The sequence below is a fragment of the Podarcis pityusensis genome, assembly GCF_964106645.2.
Source record: "Podarcis pityusensis genome assembly, chromosome: 2".
In the NCBI taxonomy this organism is placed as follows: domain Eukaryota; kingdom Metazoa; phylum Chordata; class Lepidosauria; order Squamata; family Lacertidae; genus Podarcis; species Podarcis pityusensis.
Genome location: NC_138029.1, coordinates 119,086,161 through 119,103,677, shown reverse-complemented (window position 1 = coordinate 119,103,677; position 17,517 = coordinate 119,086,161). Strand labels below are relative to the sequence as shown.

Genomic DNA, 17,517 nt, shown 5'->3' with positions numbered 1-17,517 from the left:
AGTTGTTTATTCCCAATTTTACGCTGGAAGTGAGCGAGGCTGCCTGCCATCTCCCTCTTGCCCTGAACTGATGGGACTTGAGATGCTCTCTTGCGAACTGAGACTTCGAAGGGCTTTCCAGCTGGAGAACAAGCCCAGCTGCCTCTTTGCGTTTTTAATACCCCGCCTTTTCTCCAAGGGGCTCATGGCGGCCTCTGCTGCTCTCCGCTTCCACAGCTACCATCACAACAACCCTGTCAGGTGGGGCAGCTTGAGAGGCCGCCAGCAGCCCCAAGTCGCTCCCTGATCAGTACTTTTGGTTTAGATGGGGGCACGAGACTCTTAATCTCGGGGTCATGGGTTCGAAACTGTTAACGGAAAAATCCGAGGGCTCCCTTGGACAAAAACAAATACACCAACCAGGATAACTTGGAGCAAAACAGCAGCCTGTAGGCTTGGCCTTTATTGAACTGTTGCAACAGGGTGTTCCCCTCACTTGCAGGAGAGAGGAAAGACCCAGAAAGATGGTGTGCAAGACCTTATAAAAACTTTTGAAAGGGGAGTTTGCAGTTTCCTGCCCCCAGAGGGAAGATCTGATTATTGTCCTTTGTTTCAGTCCATGCTGAATCCACTCCCATATGCAAGTTCTTTGTGATTTTGATTGTCTTCTGTCTGGGATTATCAGGGTTGACAAAGCAACTGGGCAGGGCTCCTGTGGATGTGCTGGGATGGTGAAGGGATTATGGCTGACCAGAACCAAGCCACCACCCCCCCTTTGATAGTCCTTGTCATATGGAGTAAAATAAAATGGAACAGTGCAAATCCGATGTATGGTTGATTTTTCTATGAGTTTATAACAGAAATGTGGCGTATGTAGTGTGTGAGTGTGAGTGTGTGTGAAGTTTGCACAAACAGAATGATTGGGGTGGGGGGGTTCCTGCTACAAGTCCCATGTGAGGCAAGAGTGCTGCATTCCCGGGGGTTGGTCTGGATGACCCTCGGGGTCCCTTCCAACTCTAGAATCCAACCATGTTGACATACAAGTCTGCTTCGCCTTCTCATTCTTTTGGCCGGGCACCATTGCTTTACTGGTGTGCCAGTAAGCGAGTAAATAGAAAGGGAAAATAAATAAATATAAATAAATAATAAATATAAAAAAATAAATAAATAAAAATAAGTGAGACCCTTTTCCCCAGAGTCCAAAGGCACTTTTTTGCCTCAGAGAGGAACAGACTACGCCTCCCAGAATCCTTTGGGTCTGGGAAAAGGGAAGAAGCAAAGGACTAGGCCATCCCAAGCATAAACTAAGGTTTCGGTAGTACAAAAGCTCTGTAAACAAGCATTTGGGTTTCCTCAAACACTGCACTTCAATTGGAAGAAAGCAGAGCTCAGGCGAGGCTGGATTGTAAGCGAGTAAATAGAAAGGAGGGGCCATGAACAGCCTTTCCCAGAGCCCAAAGGCATATTTTGTCTTCCCAGGGAGGAAAAGACTACACCTCCCAGAATCCTCTGGGTCTGAAAAAAAAAGGGAAGGAGCGAAGGACACGAGGACATTCCATTTTGTGTGGGTGTTTTGCAGGAGGGGACCCGCCACCGAGCTCGCTGGGGTGCAAAGAGGCTTCGCGGTGGAGGCTGAAGGTGGGAGCAGGAAGGAGTCTTTGCTGGCAGAGGCTCCCTTCGCAAGCAGCTCTACGCGGGTGAGAGGGCACCGTCTGAACCCTGCAACACGTGAATGCCGGTGAGGGGGCGGGGCAGGAAAGAGCGGCGGGAGAAATAAGCCATTTTGGCTTTTCCCATTGCACGGATAAGTTTGCACGTTGCATCGGGGTGAAAGAGGAGGAAAGGGAGATTCTCGAGAGCAGAAGAAAACTCACTCATTCCTCTTTGAAATTAAACGGTAAAATTTTGTAAAATGGAATATTACCAGAGGTAACTAGCAATATGAAACATAGTAATAGTAGATGAGAAAGATGCATCAATGCTGTATACTAGCGTGTCGCGACACACAGTTTGGAAAGCTCCGGTATACAGCATTAAAGTCTCGCATTGAATATAAGTGATCTGAAAAAAGGACTTTTACAATCTGAAAACGGATACAATGTATGCACTTTTTTGGTAACCCAAGAAAATCTTGAATAATCATAATAATAAAAACAACCCAAAGAATGAAGTTGCAAGCATCTATGGCAGGCATGGCCAGACTTGGCCCTTCAGATGTTTTGGGACTACAACTCCTATCATCCCTAGCTAACCGGACCAGTGGTCAGGGATGATGGGAGTTGTAGTCCCAAAACATCTGGAGGGCCAAGTTTGGCCATGCCTGATCTATGGGGAAGACCGAGATTCCCACTCTGCGCTTGCCACCAAAGGTGTTCCTGAAGTGCTGCAGTTTTGGTGAGGGCATTTTTGTCATTACAGAGACCACTAACCTTTGAGGAAGGGCCCTCCCTGCTGGACGTTGGCCGAAGAGCAAGGGAGGCCATGCTGGAGAATGAGGGGGACGTGGCCTCTCTGGGTAAGGAGCCTCCTTCCTCGAGTCTGAAGCAGTCCTTCCGGGACATTTTCTTCTCACTCTTCTTTTGGGGTGGAGGGGTGGGTGGGGAGCAGGTTTGTTGCACCAGAGCTGCAAATGTACTGTATTCTTAACGCCATCCATTTTGATCCCGACTTTTCCCCCTCCGAGGAGCGCAATGTGGGGCACACGGGTCTCCCCCCCCCCGATTTAATCCCCACAACAAGCCCCAAATGGCCTTGTATACCTGAAGGAGTGTCTCCACCCCCATCACTCTGCCTGGACACTGAGGTCCAGCTCCAAGGGCCTTCTGGCGGTTCCCTTAATGCAAATAGTGAAATTACAGGGAACCAGGCAGAGGGCCTTCTCGGCAGTGGCGCCCGCCCTGTGAAACACCCTCCCAGCAGATTTCAAGGAATTAAAAAAACTATATAAGCTTTTGAAGGCAGCCCTGTATCAGGAAGTTTTTAATGTTAGATGTTTTATTATGTTCTTATATGTGCTGGAAGTATTCTTATTAGTAATCTAGCATAGGTGTGGAGAACTCAGACTGTTGTGTGGCTTTAAGGTAGGATTCTGTGCAAAATGAAAAATATTGGATGGGCAGGGAATAATAAGAATAAGAATACAGTGGTACCTCGGGTTAAGAACTTAATTTGTTCTGGAGGTCCGTTCTTAACCTGAAACTGTTCTTAACCTGAGGTATCACTTTAGCTAATGGGGCCTCCCGCTGCTGCCGTGCCACTGCTGCACGATTACTGTTCTCATCCTGAAGCAAAGTTCTTAACCTGAGGTACTATTTCTGGGTTAGCGGAGTCTGTAACTTGAAGCGTATGTAACCTGAAGTGTATGTAACCCGAGGTACCACTGTAATAATAATAATAATAATAATAATAAACAGTTCTGTGAGGTAGGGTAGCCCTAAGAGGGAATGACTGGACCAATATTTCCTGATGAGTTTCATGGCTGAGGGGGATTTGAACCCCGGTCTCTCAGATTCCAGTCTGGCTCTTTAACCACTGCGCTGCACTCTAGCAGTGCAAAATAGGTTTGCTGGCATGTGAGGGACTCCCACCAGCGTAACAGCAACAGGAAGCGCCAACCAAGTCCCCTCCCTGGGGTCCTGGCAGTGCAGTCCTGACCCCCCACCCTGCAGCCATAATCAGCCGTCCTCCCTTCTGTTTCCAGCACAGAGCAACGGGCCACCTTGCCCCACACAAACATGCAGCCCCCTAACCCAAAGTACTGTTTAGTTATGGGTTCTTCCTCAGAAAAGTTTGAGAGAACTTTGGATGACCGGCCGCTGGGGATAGTTTGGGCCATGAAACCAAATGCTTCCTCCATGTTTCCTTCTTCTCACTTCTTCTTCTTCTTCCTTCTTCTCACTTCTTTCCCACATAGCACTGCCGCTTCCCAAGACGAGCCTCCTCCCCAGCGCAGAGCAAGCGGAAGAGCCCAGGACGCCACAGTATCAGATCTCAGACGGAACAGGGGCTGCCATTTTGGACACCAGCTCAGGTGAGGCAGTTTGGGTGGGATGCCGAGTTCAGAGTTTCTCCTCCCTTGATGAGAATGGGCAAGAAAAATCTTCTCTGTTACTTCATTCATAGGGTTAGTAAGGATCCTGTTGTGTTAAAGCTGCTTCTCCCACAGACCTGGCCACTGTTTTTCCTTTCCCCACCCCTGTCCTTCCTCCTCAATTTACTATTTTTAAGAACATGAAAACTTAGAATCACAATCCTGGCTTTGGTCTGTCCTGCATTTTCCAAGCTTCAGCTTCAGGGGGGGCCTCTGCCTTTTTGCACGATGCAAGAGGGAGAGAAACTTCGCTTTCCCCTTTACACCTCTGCCCTCTCCTCCCTCCACCATCTTTGCTGTTCCTTCTCTAGCTCTGCTGCCTGCTGAGTCCCTCAAGCCCAGAGGTTAGGAGGATCAAGGAGAGGAAGAAGAAAGTGGGGAATGAGAGCAAAGAGGCAAATGCCAGGATGGCGACTGCCAAGCTTTCTAGCTCTGTGAGCACATTTGGGTTTTGTTTTTTCTTTAAAGCATCTTCTGTGGGCACTACCCATTCTGGTGATTCCTCCCTGGACTGAGAGGAGGAACCTTTAAGGGCATCATTGTTCGAAGGGATTTGGGTGGAAACCTGAACAAGTGGAATTTCTCTTGAGCCTCGAAAAGGACCTAGAGCTGAAAGAAGTGGGGGAGAGTGTGCCTTTCCATCTTCCTCCTCCTCCTTCTTCTTCAGTTTGGATTCTGAGGCTATTTTAAGGTTACCAGATTTTGTTTCAATGAATCCAGGGACACTTTTCAACTTCCTACTAAATAGCTGGATTTTGCCAGGGGACTGATTTGTAAATCCGGGGACTGTCCCTGGGAAATGGGGACGTCTGGTAACCTTTGGCTACTTCTCTGCCATCCTCAAACCCCAATTCCGCTTTCTTCCCTCTCTCAGCAGGAAACTCGAGGAGGAAACACTTCTGCCCAGAGTGTGGCCAATGCTTTGCCTTCGGATTGGCTCTTGCTAGACACCAGAGAATCCACACAGGGGAGAAGATCCAGGAAAGCTCTGAGCGTGGGGAATGTTTTGGTCAGAGTTCAGAGATTGTGAGCCCTTTGGAAACCCCTGTGTCTTTGGAGTTCAGGAAGATTCTTGCTCATCAGCCCATCGTTCTGATCCACCGGAACGTCCATGCAGGAGGAGATAAGTCATATCGCTGCTTGGAGTGTGGGGAAGGTTTTGCCCAACTCTCAGATTTTGTGAAACATGAAAGAGGCCACACGGGAGAGAAACCCCACAAATATGCCGAGAGTAGGATCGGGTTCCCCAAGAGATCACAGCTTCATGGACCCCATAAAGTCCACACAGGAGAGAAGCCCCACAAATGCAGTGTGTGTGGGTTATGCTTTTCGGTTAGGTCACAACTTGTTTCCCATCAGCGAACCCACACTGGAGAAAAACCCTATAAATGCCTGGAGTGTGGGAAATCATTTGCTGAAAAGTCAGTCCTTGTGGTCCATCAGAGACTCCACACAGGAGAAAAGCCCTTTGAATGCTGGGAGTGCGGGAAATGTTTTCCTCAAAACGCACAGCTTTGGAGCCATCGGTTGGTTCACACAGGGGAGAAACGGTATAAATGCTTTGAATGTGGAAAAAAGTTTACTTCCCGTTCCGGCCTTGTAAGCCATCAGAAAACCCACACAGGAGAAAGGCCCCATAAGTGTCTGGAGTGTGGCAAATGTTTCCCCACAAATGTAAGTCTCAGGCGACACCAGAGAATCCACACAGGAGAGAAACCCCATGAATGTAGAGAGTGTGGGAAATGTTTTCATGAGAAAGCTGACCTTCTGAGGCATCAGACTGTTCACACCGGGGAGAGGCCTCATAAATGTGCGGAGTGTGGGAAATGTTTTATTTCAGCATCAGAACTTGTAATCCACCGGAGAATCCATACGGGAGAAAAACCGTTTGAATGCGTGGAGTGCGGGAGATTGTTTTCCCAAAAACAACACCTCTGCAGACATCAGAAGGTCCATACAGGAGAGAAACCCTACAAATGCATGAAATGTGGAAAATGCTTTGCTGGCCTATCAGATCTTCGTGTACACGACAGGATACACACAGGATTGAGGCCATATGAGTGTGGAGAGTGTGGAAAACGTTTTTCCACTTCATCACATTTTATTATTCATAAGAGAGTCCACACAGGAGAAAAGCCACATAAATGTTTAGACTGTGGAATGTCATTTACTGAAGCAAAATCCCTTAAGGGTCACCAGAGGATCCACACAGGAGAGAAACCTCACAGATGCTTGGAGTGTGGGAAATGTTTTTCAAGGAGAGACACCCTTGTGACCCATCAGAGGATCCACACAGGAGAGAAACCCTATAAATGCTTGGAGTGTGGGGAATGTTTTCGTCAGAAGCCATGCCTTGTGATCCACCAGAGGATCCACACAGGAGAGAAACCCTATAAATGCTTGGAGTGTGAGAAATCATTTCCTTCGAAGTCACCCCTTGTGATCCACCAGAGGATCCACACAGGAGAGAAACCCTATAAATGCTTGGAGTGTGAGAAATCATTTCCTCGGAAGTCACGCCTTGTGATCCACCAGAGGATCCACACAGGAGAGAAACCTTACAGGTGCTTGGAGTGTGGGAAATGTTTTTCTCGGTCACGATATCTTCACAAACACCACAAAGTTCACACAGGAGGAGAGCTTCCCAATGTGTAGAGTGGGGGAAATGTTGAAGGTGGAAACCTTCAAAGACTCCATGTGGAATAAAGAGCATATAAATGTTGGGAGTGTGGGGAATATTTTGATCAGTGGTCAGCCCTCGTGGCACACCAGAGTGTCCATCCCAAAAGGAGGACGGACAGACATTAGGAGTGTGGAATATGCTTTGTAAAGAAAGGAATCTTTTATCAAAACTGGAGACTCCACGAAGGAAATAAATTGCAAGTGTCTGGAGTGTGGGAAATGATTTGCTGCTCATTCGGACCTTCAAAGGCACCAGAGAATCCACATAAAAGGAAACCCATTAATGTTTCGAGTGCTGGAAATGTTTGTCCTGGAAGGGCTAGGCTGGTGCTGCATCAGGGAGTCCACACAGGAGAGAAACCACACCAACGCTTTGAGTATGTGTAATGCCAGATATTTTTAGAAGGTGGTGTCTCCTGATCTCCATGTAATGGTAGCTTTAAATCCTTATATATCTATCTGTAATAATGAGGACTTTTCCACAGATCTAATTGTATTATGATAACTTTGCATCAACCAGAGGTTTAGACAGCTGGCCTGATAAGGCGTCAACTAGCGGACTGGCCTGTGGACCAAGCCATGGAATTGGCAGTTAGACATAGACTTTGTCTCACCGCTTTGAACAGAGGGAGTAACTTTGCTCTGTGCCAACGGAGGAGATAAGGGAGGATGGCAACAGAACTTAATGAGCCTTCCTGCTATTAGATCATGCTTGGAAGCCTCTATATAAGGGCTTAGCAACAGCAGCTCTGAGTCCATCGTTCGAGTTCTACTAGTGAACATCAAGGTTGGCCCTATTGAGGGAAGGGAAGGATCTCCTGCTCCTGGGGTCTCTGCTGCAAATGAGATGAACCATGAACGTCGCTTTTGCAGTTATCTCCATAATATCCTTTTGATCTTGTATCTTAAGTGTCGCTCATTAGTGAGTATGGAACATAGATGTTAGACTGCTAGAATAATATTTAGAATATACTGGACCCCATTACCTTTGTTTTAAAAAGGGTTATGGTATCTTAACTGTTGGAGATGCACTAGGGATAATGCTTCTCTAAAACATAAGTTTTTTCATTGTCCTATAACTGAAATTATCAACAGAACGGTATGGAACAACCTTGCATTTACTGAGCAAAATATCGTTTTGAATTATATACTCAGCACATGGGACCTTACAAAAGGACTATACGAGTGGACTCTCCGTGCCCCGACCGCAGCAAAAGGACTGATACTGATGAATTGGAAAAATAAAAATGTGGCTCCCTTCTATTATTGGATTGGAGACTTCTACAAACTCGCAACATATAAACGACTTTGCATATAAATGCAGACTTGCCATGCACAAGTTCAGTGATATTTTGGATCCATTTTTACAAATACTGTAATAGGTTAAGGTCTGGTGAAGTACAATTGTAAAATATACAGTTTGGGGTTTCCATCTCTCCCCCCTTTATTTCCCCCTCTTACACGGTTTCTGTTTCTGTTTCTCTTTTTCTCTCATTTACATCTCACCATGTTTAGTTCACGTATAATTTTGTACTTTTTCAACTTTCAGTAAAGATTTTTTTTAAAAAAGTTTGACTGCTTATTTACCTTCTCTTTGCTTAAATTAATAAGAGCTTCTTCCTGTTCCTTCTTCGACACCAAAGAATACCTTGAGGTGGAGAATTCAAAAATGTTTTAAGCCATGAACAAAATATTCCCTTCACCCCTCACCTCTGAAACATGCAGGTCAAAAAGCCTCCCAGAAATCTTTGAAATGTGAAAAATCCTACTTCCTCCCCCCTTAAAAAAAATTCATATATTGAAAATAAAAGTACAGTGCTACCTCAGGCTACATACGCTTCAGGTTACATACGCTTCAGGTTACAGACTCCACTAACCCAGAAATAGTGCTTCAGGTTAAGAACTTTGCTTCAGGATGAGAACAGAAATTGGGCTCTGGCGGCACGGCAGCAGCAGGAGGCCCCATTAGCTAAAGTGGTGCTTCAGGTTAAGAACAGTTTCAGGTTAAGAACGTACCTCCGGAACAAATTAAGTACTTAATCTGAGGTATCAATGAGGGGCATACAAAAAACTCCCAAGTCAGAAAAATACTCTCAGTGAATTCAGCCTGATGCAATCTCACTTTATGCAAGATAAGTAAGAAAAACAAAACAAAAAATTAAAGGAAGGGAAGGAAAAACTAAAGAGTAAGACTACTAACATACTAAGTACGTTGAAGTTTGAATTTCAAAGCATCATAACGTAAATGTACATTTTCCATTTTGCTGATGGTCTTCCTTTTACTGATATTTTTACCATTCTGCTTTGAGGTTCGTTTGTTTCTTGAATGGTCCAGTGGAGGACAACTTTCAGGAAACAAATAAACGAATAAGATCTCTTCGGCCTTGAAATTCTCCTCCTGACAACCTTGATGGGGCTTAAGGCAGTTTTACACTGGAAGTGAGTGAGGCTGCCCCGCATCTCCCTCTTTCGCCTCTTGTGAACTGAGAGGGGATTGCAGAGGCCAAAATGCTCTTATTTCTGTCTTATTTCTGTTGGGTGAGCCTTAGCCGGAAGGCAGGACCCCCTGCGCCAGCCCAGCTCCATTTCTCCTCTCCCGCCTTTTCCCCAAGGGGCTCAGGGCGGCCTCTGCTGCTCTCCGCTTCCACAGCCGCCATCACAACCACCCTGTGAGGTGGGGCAGCTTGAGAGGCCGCCAGCAGCCCCAGGTCGCTCCCTGGTCAGTACTTTTGGTTTAGATGGGGGCATGAGACGCTTAATGCCATAGTCACGGGTTCGAGCCCCACGTGAGGTAAAAGAGCGCTGCGTTGCCGGGGGTTGGACTGGATGACCCTCGGGGTCCCTTCCAAGTCTAGAATCCCACCACGTTGACGTGCAAGTCGGTTTCATCTTCTCACTATTTTTGCCGGGCACCACTGCGACGTGTTAGGCGGTACAGAGAGGTGTGCCAGTAGGTGAGTAAATAGAAACTGGAAAATAAAAATAAATAAGCGCCCTTCCCTAGAGCCGCCCCAAAGGCACTTTTTCCCCTCACAGAGGAACAACTACAAATCCCAGAATCCTTTGCGTCTGGGAAAAGGGAAGAAGCGAAGGGGCAGGACGTCTCGAGAGGTGCCTGTTTCCTCCGGCCAGCCCCCATTTGTGTGGGTCTTTTGCAGGAGGCGTCCGGCCATCGCGATCTCTGGGGTGCAAAGAGGTTTTGCAGGGGAGGCTGAAGGTGGGAGCAGGAAGGAGTCTTTGCTGGCAGAGGCGCCCTTCGGAAGCAGCTCTCCGCGGGTGAGAGGGCACCGTCTGAACCCTGCAACACGTGAATGCCGGTGAGGGGGCGGGGCAGAAAAGGGCGGCGGGAAAGATGAGCCATTTTGGCTTTTCCCATTGCACGGATAAGTTTGCACGTTGCATCGGGGTGAAAGAGGAGGAAGGGGGGATTCCCGAGAGCAGAAGAAGGGATCTCTTTCACTTGTTTATTCCTCATGGAAAGCTTTGAAATGAAATGATAAAATGTAAAATTATGTAAAAGGCGATGGTAACCAGAGATAAATATGAATATGAAACGTAGTAATAGTAGATGATAAATATGCGCCAAGAATGGCGTGCCAAATGGTATTAATTTGTATAAAGCCTATAAAAATAACTGACAAAAAAATGAAATGAAAGCTTGGTGGTAGATTGTGCATATTTTTAATTTAAAAAATCTGGACATTAAGAAAAATCAGATAACATTATAATCCCCTTTTTAAGAAAGAAAAAAGTTTGCAATTGGAGTACCCCCCTGAATATTTTAAAGTGTTCCGAAATGTCCTGTATATCCTGGGGATGGGGGGTGTGGAAATCTCAGATCCTGGGGCCAAATGGGGGTCTAGCTGGACTTCTCATTTCCCCCTCCCCCATGCCAGCCCCTTCTCCCTAGGATGCTTCAGCCCTGCTCTAAGTCGGGTGCTTTTGCCTGGCTAGAATATGCCATCGATTTTCCCCCTGACCTGCTTGGCTGGAGTTGTGTGTGCATGTAAATAGACCTCTGGTTTCTGTGCGGCTGGAATGTATCCCATGGGTTGTGTGTATTTTACTTCCTTGCATTCATACCCCACCGATCCTGCGAAGAACTCAAGGTAGTTTGCATGTTCCCCATCTCCCCATTTCTTCCCCACAACATCCCTGTGAGGGAGGCCAGGCGGAGAGACAGTGACCGGCACCAAGATCACCCAGTGGGCTTCATGGCCAGGTGGGGATTTGAACCCCGAACTCCCAGGTCTCAGCACAGAACTCTAACCACTACACCACATTGCCACTCTGGACTAGCAGTGCTTCTTGGTATTAGACAGGGGTCTTTCCCCAGCCTCTCTTAGATAGATCACGAATTGGACTTGGGGGTATCTGCTCTGCCAAATGAGCTAAGGCTACTCTCCAATCTCTTTTATTTATTTTTTTGGAAATATTTAATTTTCAAATATTACAAATTCTTTTAAAATACAGTTATAACTACTCTCTCATATCGGTTGACTTCCCATCCACCCTGCCATGGTGTTTTCTTATTCCCTTACAAATCTGCAATGGTACTTATATTACAGTGGTACCTCAGGTTACATACGCTTCAGGTTACATACGCTACAGGTTACACACTCCGCTAACCTAGAAATACTGCTTCAGGTTAAGAACTTTCCTTCAGGATAAGAACAGAAATCGTGCTCTGGCGGCGCGGCGGCAGCAGGAGGTCCCATTAACTAAAGTGGTGCTTCAGGTTAAGAATAGTTTCAGGTTAAGAACGGACCTCCGGAACGAATTAAGTACTTAACCTGAGGTACCACTGTATATCCATTCTGGACTTAACCATCCTGGGGTCCTTACCTTTTTTTATTATTATTAACTCTATTTTGTTCACTGCAGTCAACCCCAGGAAACAGCCATAGGCTGGGGACCCGACCTTGGGTTGCAAAAAGTAAAAAACAGAACACTCTGAAAGCTGAGCTTTTTAAAAAACAAACCCCAAAGTTTTTAATTTTTTTTTTTTACAAATATGTAAAAAAAAAACACTTAATTTTTTATCAAAGATTTTTTTCAGTGCCAATGAAAACTATTAAATGCGTAGAAAAAGAACCTACCCACGTGGCGCTGAAACAAAAACCTTGCACATCCACTGTGTAAAAGAATGAAAGTCTATTATCCCCCTTCTCTCTCCCCCCAAACCTTATACTGCAAGCAGGAGAGCTTTCCAAACTTTTCAGGTGGCTGACACATTTTTTAGACGTGCATTATTTGTGACGCAGTAATTCGGTTTCCCTAGCAAACCGGAGGTTAAACTCATCCCTTTCCAGCCCTGGCAGGAACGTGGGGAGTGTTTAAACGCCACAACTACACACTGCAGCTGACATAGTAACGTGTCGCGGCATTAGTGGCAAAAGTCCAGTATAGAGCATTAAAGTCTCACATTGAATATAAAGGATCGGAAGAAAGAACTTTTATGATTTGAAAACGGAGACAACTTGTGCACTTTTTTGTTAACCCAAGAAAATCAATAATAATAATAATAATAATAGAATGTAGTTGCAAGGATCTATGGGGAAGACGGAGATTCTCTCCTCACTTGCCACCAAAGGCGTTCGTTCCTGAGGCGCTGCAGTTTTTGCTGAGGGCATTTTGTCATTACAGAGATCGCTAACCTTTGAGGATATGTCTGTTTATTTCTCTAGGGTCGAAAGGGCCCTCCCTGCTGGACGTTGTCCGAAGAGCAAGGGAGGCCATGCTGGACAATGAGAGGAACATGGCCTCTCTGGGTAAGGAGCCTCCTTCCTCGAGTCTGGAGCAGTCCTTCCGGGACATTTTCTTGTCACTCTTCTTTTGGGGTGGAGGGGCAGGTGGGGAGCAGGTTTGTTGCACAAGAGCTGCAAATGTACTTTATTCTTAATGCCATCCATTTTTATCCCAACCTTTCCCCCTCCAAGGAGCGCAATGTGGGGCACACGGGTCTCCCCCTCATTTAATCCCCACAAGAAGCCCTAAACGGCCTGGGCCCCATATACCTAAGGAGCATCTACATCCCATCATTTAGCCAGGACACTGAGGTCCAGCTCTGAGGGGCTCCTGCTGGTTCCCTCAACGTGAGAAGTGAAGCGATAGGGAACCAAGCAGAGGACCTTCTTTGTAGTGGTGCCCTCCTGTGAAGCACCCTCCCGTCATATATCAAGGAAATAAATAACTATATAACCTTTAGGAGCCCTGTATCAGGAAGTTTTTAATGCTGGACATTTGATTATGTTTTTATATGTTCTGGAAGCTGCCCAGAGTGGGTGGGGTGACCCAGTCAGATGGGTGGGGTTCAGATCAAAAAGTATTAGCTTCCCAGGTCCTAGTCGGGCACTTTAACCACTGCGCTGCACTCTAGCTGTGCAAAATGGGTTTGCTGGCATGTGAGGGACTCCCACCAGCGTAACAGCAATACTCCAGAAGTGCCAACCGAGTCCCCTCCCTGGGGTCCTGGCAGTGCAGTCCTGACCCCCCACCCTGCAGCCATCTTCAGCCGTCCTCCCTTCTCCTTCCAGCACAGAGCAAAGGACCACCTTGCCCCCCGCAAACATGCAGCCCCCTAACCCAAGGTACTGTTTAGTTATGGGTCCTCGATGAGCGGTCATTGGGGATAGTTTGGACCATAAGGCCGAATGCTTCCTCACTTCTTCTTTCTCCTCTTCTTCCTTCTTCTTCCTTCTTTCCCGCATAGCACTGCCGCTTCCCAAGACGAGCCTCGTCGCCAGCGCAGAGCAAGCGGAAGAGCCCAGGACGCCACAATATCAGATCTCAGACGGAACAGGGGCTGCCATTTTGGACACCAGCTCAGGTGAGGCAGTTTGGGCGGGATGCCGAGTCCGTTCAGAGTTTCCCCTCCCTTGCTGAGAATGGGCAAGAAAAATGTTCTCTGTTACTTCATTTTAAAAGGCTCTTTCACTGGTTATACCTTATGCAGTGGGTGTTGTGGGAGGGGGGAGGGGGAGAAGTGGTACGACTTCCGTCTCTCACGCATCATCTGATCCAATGATTTCAGTCTGGATTCTGAAGCTACTTCTCTGCCATCTTCAAACCCCGATTCCGCTTTCTTCACTCTCTCTGCAGCAAACTTGAGGAGGAAACACTTCTGCCCAGAGAGTGGCCAATGCTTTGCCTTCGGATTGGCTCTTGCTGGACACCAGAGAATCCACACAGGGGAGAAGATCCAGGAAAGCTCTGAGAGTGGGGAATGTTTTGCTCAGAGTTCAGAGCTTGTGAGCCCTTTGGAAACCCCTGTGTCTTTGGAGTTCAGGAAGGTTCTTGCTCATCAGCCCATCGTTCTGATCCACCGGAACGTCCATGCAGGAGGAGATAAGTCATATCGCTGCTTGGAGTGTGGGGAAGGTTTTCCCCGACTCTCAGATTTTGTGAAACATGAAAGAGGCCACACAGGGGAGAAACCCCACAAATATGGCAAGAGTAGGATTGGGTTCCCCAAGAGTTCACAGCTTCATGGACCCCATAAAGTCCACACAGGAGAGAAGCCCCACAAATGCAGTATGTGTGGGTTATGCTTTTCTTATAGGTCAGAACTTGTTACCCATCAGCGAACCCACACTGGAGAAAAACCCTATAAATGCCCAGAGTGTGGGAAATCATTTGCTCAAAAGTCAGGCCTTGTGATCCATCAGAGACTCCACACAGGAGAGAAGCCCTATGAATGCTGGGAGTGTGGGAAATCATTTGCTGAAAAGTCAGTCCTTGTGGTCCATCAGAGACTCCACACAGGAGAGAAGCCCTATGAATGCTGGGAGTGTGGGAAATGTTTTCCTCAAAATGCACAGCTTTGGAGCCATCGGTTGGTTCACACAGGGGAGAAACGGTATAAATGCTTTGAATGTGGAAAAAAGTTTACTTGCCGTTCCAGCCTTGTAAGCCATCAGAAAACCCACACAGGAGAAAGGCCCCATAAGTGTCTGGAATGTGGCAAATGTTTCCCCACAAATGGAAGTCTCAGGCGACACCAGAGAATCCACACAGGAGAGAAACCCTATGAATGTAGAGAATGTGGCAAATGTTTTCATGAGAAAGGTGAACTTCTGAGCCATCAGACTGTGCACACCGGGGAGAGGCCTCATAAATGTGTGGAGTGTGGGAAATGTTTTCTTGTACCATCACATCTTGCAATCCACCAGAGAATCCATACAGGAGAGAAACCCTACAAATGCATGGAATGTGGAAAATGCTTTTCCCAGAAACAACACCTCAAGCAGCACGAAAAAATCCACACTGGGGAGAAACCCTACAAATGCGTGGAGTGTGAAAAATGTTTTGCCAGCAATTCACACCTTCATGTACACCAGAGAATCCACACAGGAGTGAGACCATATGAATGTGGAGAGTGTGGGAAATGTTTTTCCACTTCATCACATCTTATTATTCATAAGAGAGTCCACACAGGAGAAAAGCCACATAAATGTTTAGACTGTGGAATGTCATTTACTTTAGCACATAGTCTTAGGGGGCACCAGAAGACCCACACAGGAGAGAAACCCCACAAATGTTTGGAGTGTGGGAAATGTTTTTCAAGGGGAGACACCCTTGTCTCCCATCAGAGGATCCACACAGGAGAGAAACCCTATAAATGCTTGGAGTGTGAGAAATCATTTCCTCAGAAGTCACCCCTTGTGATCCATCAGAGGATCCACACAGGAGAGAAACCCTATAAATGCTTGGAGTGTGAGAAATCATTTCCTCAGAAGTCACACCTTGTGATCCACCAGAGGATCCACACAGGAGAGAAACCCTATAAATGCTTGGAGTGTGAGAAATCATTTCCTCAGAAGTCACCCCTTGTGATCCACCAGAGGATCCACACAGGAGAGAAACCCTATAAATGCTTGGAGTGTGAGAAATCATTTCCTCGGAAGTCACGCCTTGTGATCCACCAGAGAACCCACACAGGAGAGAAACCTTACAGGTGCTTGGAGTGTGGGAAATGTTTTTATCGGTCACAACATCTTCACAGACACCAGAAAGTCCACACAGGAGGAGAGTTCCCAATGTGTAGAGTGGGGGAAATGTTGAAGGTGGAAACCTTCAAAGACTCCATGTGGAATAAAGAGCATATAAATGTTGGGAGTGTGGGGAATATTTTGATCAGTGGTCAGCCCTCGTGGCACACCAGAGTGTCCATCCCAAAAGGAGGACGGACAGACATTAGGAGTGTGGAATATGCTTTGTAAAGAAAGGAATCTTTTATCAAAACTGGAGACTCCACGAAGGAAATAAATTGCAAGTGTCTGGAGTGTGGGAAATGATTTGCTGCTCATTTGGACCTTCAATGGCACCAGAGAATCCACAATAAAAGGAAACCCTTAATGTTTTGAGTGTGGGAAATGTTTGGCCTGGAAGGGGCAGGCTGGGGCTGCATCAGGGAGTCCACACAGGAGAGAAACCACACCAACGCTTTGAGTATGTGTAATGCCAGATATTTTTAGAAGGTGGTGTCTCCTGATCTCGATGTAATGGTAGCTTTAAATCCTTTTAACTCTATCTGTACATATAACGAGGGCTTCCCCATGAATTTATCTATATGATGAGGACTTGGCATCAAGCAGAGGTCTAGACAGCTGGCCTGATAAGGAGTCAACTAGCGGACAGACCTGTCTTGACGCAGCCATGGAATTGGCAGTTAGACATAGACTTTTGCTCACCGCTGGGAACAGAGGGAGTAACTTTACTCTGTGCCAACCACAAAGATAATGGAGGATGGCAACAGAACTTAAAGAGCCCACCTGCTATTAGATCGTGTTTAAAATCCTCTATATAAGGGCTCAGCGACAGCAGCTCTCTAAGTCCCGCGTTTGAGTTCTGCTGGTGAATGTCAACGTTGGCCCTATAGAGGGAAGGGAAGGATCTCCTGCTCCCAGGGTCTCTGCTGCAAATGAGATGAACCGTGAACTTCGCTTTTGCAGTTATCTCCATAATATCCTTTTGATCTTGTATCCTAAGTGCCCCTCATTACTGAGTATGGAACATAGATGTTAGACTGCTAGAGTAATATTTAGAATATACTGTACCCCATTACCTATGTTTTAAAAAGGGCTATGGTATCTAACTGTTGGAGATGCACTAGGGATAATGCTTCTCTAAAACATACGTTTTTTCATTGTCCTATAACTGAAACTATGAACAGAACTGTACGGAACAACCTTATATTTACTGAGCAAAATATCCTCTTGAATTATATACCCAGCACATGGAACCTTACAAAAGGACTACAGTGGTGCCTCGCAAGACGAAAACAATCCGTTCCGCAAGTCTCTTCGTCTAGCGGTTTTTTCGTCTTGCGAAGCAACCCTATTAGCGGATTAGCGCTATTAGCGGCTTAGCGGCTATTAAAGGCTTAGCGGCTAAGAGGCTATTAGCGGCTTAGCGGCTTAGAAAAAGGGGGGGGGAGCGGAAAAAAATCGCAAGACTCGCAAGCCGTTTTCGTCTTGCGAAGCAAGCCCATAGGGAAATTCATCTTGCGAAGCAACTCAAAAACGGAAAACCCTTTCGTCTAGTGCAGGGGTCTGCAACCTTTAAGACAAAAAGAGCCACTTGGACCCGTTTCCGAAGGGAAAAAAAACTGGGAGCCGCAAAACCATTGCGACATTTAAAACAAATATATCTCCGAAGCCGCGATCTGACTGCAGGCGGGAAGGTGACGTCGGGACGGTGCGTGACTAACGCACGCACCGCCCCCATGCGACGTCACAGCCAGTACAGCGCCCGCCACAGTGGGG

At 46.7% G+C, this 17,517-nt stretch overlaps 2 protein-coding genes across 7 annotated transcripts; both read left to right on the top strand.

The window, feature by feature from the left end:
* Positions 1-368: 368 nt before the first annotated feature.
* Positions 369-9,729, top strand: LOC308469438 (uncharacterized protein). 4 transcript variants are annotated; one of them, XM_080991903.1, is made up of 4 exons: positions 369-1,676; positions 2,398-2,494; positions 3,893-4,009; positions 4,947-9,729. In XM_080991903.1, exons 1-4 carry the CDS (start codon positions 1,413-1,415, stop codon positions 6,722-6,724), a joined length of 2,256 nt encoding a protein of 751 aa, XP_080848029.1. In that variant the 5' UTR covers positions 369-1,412; the 3' UTR covers positions 6,725-9,729. The 4 variants fall into 4 exon arrangements, with proteins under 4 accessions (XP_080848029.1, XP_080848028.1, XP_080848030.1 ...); XM_080991902.1 differs by having other exon boundaries at positions 370-1,676; positions 4,944-9,729; XM_080991904.1 differs by having other exon boundaries at positions 1,553-1,717; positions 4,944-9,729.
* Positions 9,730-9,827: 98 nt separating this feature from the next.
* Positions 9,828-17,165, top strand: LOC308469436 (uncharacterized protein). Of its 3 annotated transcripts, none has more exons than XM_080991897.1 (4): positions 9,828-10,027; positions 12,439-12,522; positions 13,464-13,580; positions 13,853-17,165. In XM_080991897.1, exons 2-4 carry the CDS (start codon positions 12,489-12,491, stop codon positions 15,970-15,972), a joined length of 2,271 nt encoding a protein of 756 aa, XP_080848023.1. In that variant the 5' UTR covers positions 9,828-10,027; positions 12,439-12,488; the 3' UTR covers positions 15,973-17,165. The 3 variants fall into 3 exon arrangements, with proteins under 3 accessions (XP_080848023.1, XP_080848024.1, XP_080848022.1); XM_080991898.1 differs by having other exon boundaries at positions 12,398-12,522; XM_080991896.1 differs by having other exon boundaries at positions 9,828-10,068.
* Positions 17,166-17,517: the final 352 nt, after the last annotated feature.

Coding starts and splice junctions, on each gene's coding strand:
- LOC308469438 (XM_080991902.1), top strand. CDS start 1,413: ATGAACAGCCTTTCCCAGAGCCCAAAGGCATATTTTGTCTTCCCAGGG. Junction 1,677..2,397: donor TCGCAAGCAGCTCTACGCGG/GTGAGAGGGCAC, acceptor TTGTCATTACAG/AGACCACTAACCTTTGAGGA. Junction 2,495..3,892: donor GGGGGACGTGGCCTCTCTGG/GTAAGGAGCCTC, acceptor TTTCCCACATAG/CACTGCCGCTTCCCAAGACG.
- LOC308469436 (XM_080991897.1), top strand. CDS start 12,489: ATGCTGGACAATGAGAGGAACATGGCCTCTCTGG. Junction 12,523..13,463: donor GAGGAACATGGCCTCTCTGG/GTAAGGAGCCTC, acceptor TTTCCCGCATAG/CACTGCCGCTTCCCAAGACG. Junction 13,581..13,852: donor CATTTTGGACACCAGCTCAG/GTGAGGCAGTTT, acceptor CTCTCTCTGCAG/CAAACTTGAGGAGGAAACAC.